This window comes from Lycium barbarum, chromosome 12 (assembly GCF_019175385.1).
Source record: "Lycium barbarum isolate Lr01 chromosome 12, ASM1917538v2, whole genome shotgun sequence".
NCBI lineage: Eukaryota > Viridiplantae > Streptophyta > Magnoliopsida > Solanales > Solanaceae > Lycium > Lycium barbarum.
In genome coordinates, this window is record NC_083348.1 from 63,255,341 (window position 1) to 63,261,481 (window position 6,141).

At 34.5% G+C, this 6,141-nt stretch overlaps 1 protein-coding gene across 1 annotated transcript; it reads left to right on the plus strand.

Moving 5' to 3' along the window:
- The first annotated feature begins 2,273 nt into the window (after positions 1 to 2,273).
- LOC132624329 (uncharacterized) lies at positions 2,274 to 2,765 on the plus strand. The gene has a single exon (XM_060339124.1). It carries the CDS (start codon positions 2,274 to 2,276, stop codon positions 2,763 to 2,765), a length of 492 nt encoding a protein of 163 aa, XP_060195107.1.
- The last annotated feature ends 3,376 nt before the right edge of the window (positions 2,766 to 6,141 follow it).

Sequence of the window (6,141 nt, forward strand, 5' to 3'; positions counted from 1 at the left end):
AGCGACAATTAAGTTATTGCTGCAAATTAATTGCCACTAAAAGCATATTTTGTTGTAGTACATGAATAAATGAGTTTTAAATTCTATACTCTAATGAGCTGAAAAATACTTACACAGTCAAGTCACTTAATAGTCAATTAAATATCAGTAAATCTTCAAATAAATATATATATATATTAAATGGTAATCGGGTAAAAATAATAATTAACGTACAATATATTAAAATTTACCAATAAAGTTAAGAACTAGTATAAGTTATAACGTCCAGTAAGAATGCATCTCATTTTTTCTTAGACGGACACATTTGCCTTTTTGTCCAAGTCTTGCTTGCACTTCAACTTGACTCATGAATATTACTCCCTCCGAAAATTTATGTAGCACTTCTCACTTTTCGCGAGTCAATTTGACTAAACTTTGAACCTAAATTGGATTAGATTAACGCAATATTTTAACATTAAAATTTATATAATTGAAAACTATACGAAAAATACTATAAGTTGCAACTTTTTCCATCTCATTTTGGTGAAAAAATACATCTTAAAATGTTGGTCAAAATTTATGCAGTTTGAATTTCGAGAAGCAAAAAGTGCCACATAAATTGAATCAGAGGGAGCATTCTCTTCCAAATTTCACATTATACGAGAAAAGCACGACCATGATAGCACGTAGTTGGTCACAACTTGCAGACGCTGTTTGTTTTCTACGAGCCATCAGAGAAGCATAAATACCCTTCTCTTCTTATGAAATCTTATCTTATAATAATATATATAAAACGGAAAAGGGCCAAGTATACCCCCTAATTATCGAAAAAGGGCTAAATATACCACTCGTTATACTTTGAATCCAAATATATCTTTACAACTATATTTTGGGCACAAATATACCCCCTCCACCGTTAAAGTTAACTAAGGTGGATCTCAATCCCACGTGGCATTAAAAATTTAATGAAGTAAATACCATGTGACATGCCACCTCACTAACTAAACTCAATTTTACCCCCACCCCCTCCTTCCAGAATCATCTTTCACCATTCCACCATTTTCACAAACTCCAAAGGTGGAAGAAATTAAAATGCTGACTTTTCCTAATCATTTTTTTTGTGTTGCAAAATTTATAATACAAGGGGTTGTAAATATTTGGTTTTCAAATATATAAGGTATATATACAATTGACTTGTATTTACTCTAAAAAGTTTAAGCCATACCCACATAGGACGGGTAAGAGGAATTTCCAAACTTAGCCTTAGCTTTGTGTGGCTGAAATGGTAGAAACCTGGGTTTGTTTCCCTGTTTGTTTTTAATTAATTATAAAATGCAGTTATTGATAAATTGAATGGTGTTATGAAATATATAGGATGGATGTCCACTACACAAATATAATGCTTCTTTCATTATCTTCCACCATCTTAATGGTTCTTCCATTATCTTCCACCATCTTAATGGTTCTTCCATTATCTTCCACCATCATAATGATTCTTCCATTATCTCATATATTGAATGCATATGTAGCACTATAAATAGAGGCATAAGTTTTCATATGGAATGAACTTGTAACACATTTTGGAAGAATAATAAAATCTCTCCTCTTTTGTCACTTTATTTCTATGGTTTTCATACTTTAATATAATTACTCTTTTAGCTTCATTTTATAACACGTTATCAGCACGAGACTCTACCGTCTCAAGGAATTTTTGAAGGTTAAGGTAATATTTTTATTCTCTCTATTTTATGGCTAACCTTACAAAACCCGAGTTCGTTGCCCTTGATATTTCGGGCAAGAACTACCTATCATGGGTGCTAGATGCTGAAATTCATCTTGATGCTATGGGTCTTGGAGACACCATTAAAGAAAATAATAAAGCATCCAACCAAGAAAATGCCAAGGCTATGATATTCTTGCGTCATCATCTTGATGAGGACCTGAAAATTGAATATCTTACTATTAAGAATCCACTCGTTTTATGAAAAAACTTGAAAGAAAGGTATGACCACCTGAAGATGGTCTTCCTCCCAAAAGCACGACATGAATGGATCAATCTAAGGCTACAAGATTTCAAATCAGTTATGAAGTATAACTCTGAGATGTTCAGAATTACTTCTATATTGACACTATGTGGAGAAAAGATTAGTGATTCTGATAAGCTGGAAAAGACGTTCTCCACTTTTCATGCCTCGAATGTGCTCCTGCAGCAACAATATCGAGAGAAAGGTTTCGCAAAGTATTGTGATTTGATTGCTCATCTTCTTGTGGCCGAACAAAATAATGATTTGCTGATGAAAAATCACGAGAATCGACCTACTGGTGCTGCACCACTCCTCGAAGTGAATGAGGTGTATGCCCACTACTCCAGGCGTGGAAAAGGTCGTGGCCCCGGTCGTGATCATGATAATAGTCGTGGTCGTGGTCGTTATAATGGTCAAAGAAGAAATTATTTTCCTGGTGTTAATCACTCTTCAAAGAAAAATCACCACCAAAAGGGGAAAAAGAAGGATGATAGGCATGAAATGCCAGAAACACGTGGCTCAGAAAACAAATGCTATCGATGTGGTGGAAGTGGACACTGGTCACGTACCTGTCGTACGGCAAAACACTTGGTTGAGCTTTATCAGGCATCAATTAAAAGAAAAGAGAAAAATCCCGAAGCTAATTTTATCTCTGAAAATCAAATTGACATCACACACTTGGATGTAGCAGATTTCTTTGTGCACCCTGAACGAAAGATAGATCACTTGATTGGTGATGGTTTTGTGGTTAGAGATGATTGAGTTGTTTATTTTAATTTTTACTAGTCGTAATAGTTGATGAATAAAAGACCATGTGACAGTAGTTGTTTACATGAGTACTATTTTTAATTAGTCTAGATTTAGTAAGTTTGTTATAGTCAGTTATTAATAAAAAAAATTAAATCTGGTTTGTCTTGATTAAATAATATTTTAATATTGGTATTAGTATCCTCTGTTTACTAATTATAAAGGCTCAGTGAGTATTTTGGGAGATTTATAAACCTATGACACCAATTCAATGGAGTTTGAATTATCTATATCTTGTTACTTCTCTATTCCTCTGCCCGACAAGATTTTTCATTTTATCTACACTTTACATTCTTTTAATCACTACACTTTATACTTGAAGTATAATAGAATTAATATACTACTAAAGAGCGAACTGGAAAGATGGGAATTGGTTTATCAAATCTAGTGGTATAAATTGCAGTGTTATGCTATTTCATTTTTACAGTTACATATTTAATTCATGTCTCTTGGTACTTTTATTCTATAGCTTGTTAGCATAGATTGAGATGTGTATAACGTGGCTATACCTTATTAAGTTTCTAATTGGAGGGATGTGGTAACAAGTCACATGGATGATAGCTTGTCAACTTGCTTTTTGCACGAGTCATGGTAATGAATATGTCAGTACTTCATTTTACCGGATAAAATACGTGAAACTATTTAGTATTATCTAACCTCCTTGACTTTATATGTGTATAAGTGTTAATATTTAACGGGTATTCATTTAATTTTGTGTATGTAATTTCACTTGAAGATATGGATTATTCTCAAAGCAAGTTTGGATTAAAATCCAATTATGAAGACATTTGTTTGATTGATTATGCTAATACACACACGATATTCAAAGACAAGAAATAGTTTACTCATTTACTTATGGGTAAGGCAAATGTTAATACCATATCTGGTAGTACTAGTTTGATTGAAGGCTCCGGAAGAGCCACCATAATTTTACCTAAGGAAACAAAACTCATTATAAGCAATGCCATGTTCTCTCCTAAGTCCAGAAGGAACTTATTAAGTTTTAAAGATATCCGTCAAAATGGATATCATATTAAAACAATGGATGAGATGAATCTTGAATATATTGGTATCACCAAGGATGTCTCTGGCCAGAAAGTTGTTATAGAAAGGTTCCCTGCTTTGTCTTCTGGCTTATATTGGATAAAAATTGAAGTAATTGAGTCACATTCTGTCGAAAACCAGAAGTTTACGGACTCCAATACGTTTGTACTTTGGCATGATTGATTGGGACACCCTGGATCTATAATGATGAGACGAATTATAGAAAATTCAAATGGGCATCCATTAAAGAACCTGAAGATTCTTTTAAACAATAAATTTTATTGCCCTTCTTGTTATCAAGGCAAGTTAATTATTAGGCCATCACCTACAAAGGTTGAGTTTGAATCCCCCAAATTTTTGGAACGTATACATGGGGATATTTGTGGACCAATTCACCTCCCTAGTGGGTCATTTAGATATTTTATGGTCCTAATAGATGCTTCTTCTAGATGGTCTCATGTGTGCCTACTGTCATCTCGCAACCTGGCATTTACGAAATTATTGACACAAATAATTCGATTACGGGCACAATTTCCTGATAATCCGATAAAGTTTATTCGCCTTGATAATGCTGCAGAGTTTTCATCCCAAACATTTAATGATTATTGTTTATCAATTGGGATAAGAGTTGAACATCCTGTAGCTCATGTTCACACTCAAAATGGCCTTGTAGAGTCATTAATTAAACGTTTGCAGTTGATTACAAGACCATTACTCATGAAAACGAGGTTGCCCACCACTGTTTGAGGTCACGCTATTTTGCATGCAGCAACACTTGTTCGTCTCAGACTGACAAACTATCATAAATTTTCTCCGTTACAATTGGTTTTGGGTCAAGAACCTAATATATCCCATCTAAGAATTTTTGGATGTGCCGTATATGTGCCTGTAGCACCACCACATCGCACCAAGATGGGTTCCCAAAGAAGATTAGGAATATATGTTGGGTTTGAATCGCCCTCCATTATTCGCTACCTTGAACCATTAACCGGAGATTTGTTCACTGCTCGATTTGCAGATTGTCAATTTGATGAGACAATTTTCCCAAAATTAGGGGGAGAGAATAACGAAATAAAAAGGGAAATTTTGTGGAATAATTCATCATTGTCTCATCTTGATCCACGTGCTTCTATTTGTGAGCAAGAGGTTCAAAAGATTATTCACTTGCAGAAAATAGCAAATCAAATGCCAGACGCATTTACAGATTTGAAAAGGATTACTAAATCACATATCCCTGCAGAGAATGTCCCAATTCGGATTGATGTCCCTGTAGGACCATCTACTAGTGTCATAGCAAATGAGTCCAAAGCACGCCAGAAGCGTGGTAGACCATTGGGTTCCAAGGATCGAAATCCTAGAAAAATAAAAATAAATGGTCAAGATGACACTATAAAAGAACCTCATAAAGAAATTCAAGATTTGAACAATACTGATATTCTTGAAGAAATCAATGAGCCTGAGACTCAAGAAAATGAGGAAATATCAATTAATCCAATTAATGTTGGGACTAATTTGAACCGATTGGAAATAAATGTGGATTATGTCTTTGCCTATAATGTTGCAACAAGAATTATGCAAGATAGTGAGGATCTTGAACCCCAATCTGTTAAAGAATGCCAAGAAAGACGTGATTGGCCAAAGTGGCAAGAGGCAATTCAATCAGAGTTAAACTCACTTACCAAACGGGAAGTTTTTGGACCTGTAGTCCAAACACCTAATGGCATTAAACCTGTTGGTTATAAATGGGTTTTTGTGCGAAAAAGAAATGAGAAAAATGAGATACAAAGATATAAGGCACGCCTTGTTGCACAAGGATTTTCACAAAGGCCTGGTGTTGATTATGAAGAGACATACTCCCTTGTTATGGATGCAATAACATTACGTTATCTCATTAGTTTCGTTGTCCATGAGAGACTTGAGATGCATTTGATGGATGTGGTTACAGCATATCTATATGGATCACTTGAAAATGAAATATACATGAAAATCCCTGAAGGATTTAAGATGCCTGAAGTATGTAGTTCAAAGTCTCGGGAAATGTATTCAATCAGATTACAAAGATCATTATATGGTTTGAAGCAATCCGGGCGCATGTGGTATAACCGCCTTAGTGAATATTTGTTAAAGGAAGGCTATACAAATGATGCAATTTGCCCATGTGTTTTTATAAAGAAAGTAATATCAGAGTTTGTTGTACTTGCTGTATATGTTGACGACATAAACCTTATTGGAACTCCTGCAGAGCTCAAAAAGGCAATTGATTATTTAAAGAAGGAATTTGAGATGA

Bases quoted from the DNA above. Each gene is read 5' to 3' on its own strand.
- LOC132624329 (XM_060339124.1), top strand. From the start codon at position 2,274: ATGAAAAATCACGAGAATCGACCTACTGGTGCTGCACCACTCCTCGAA.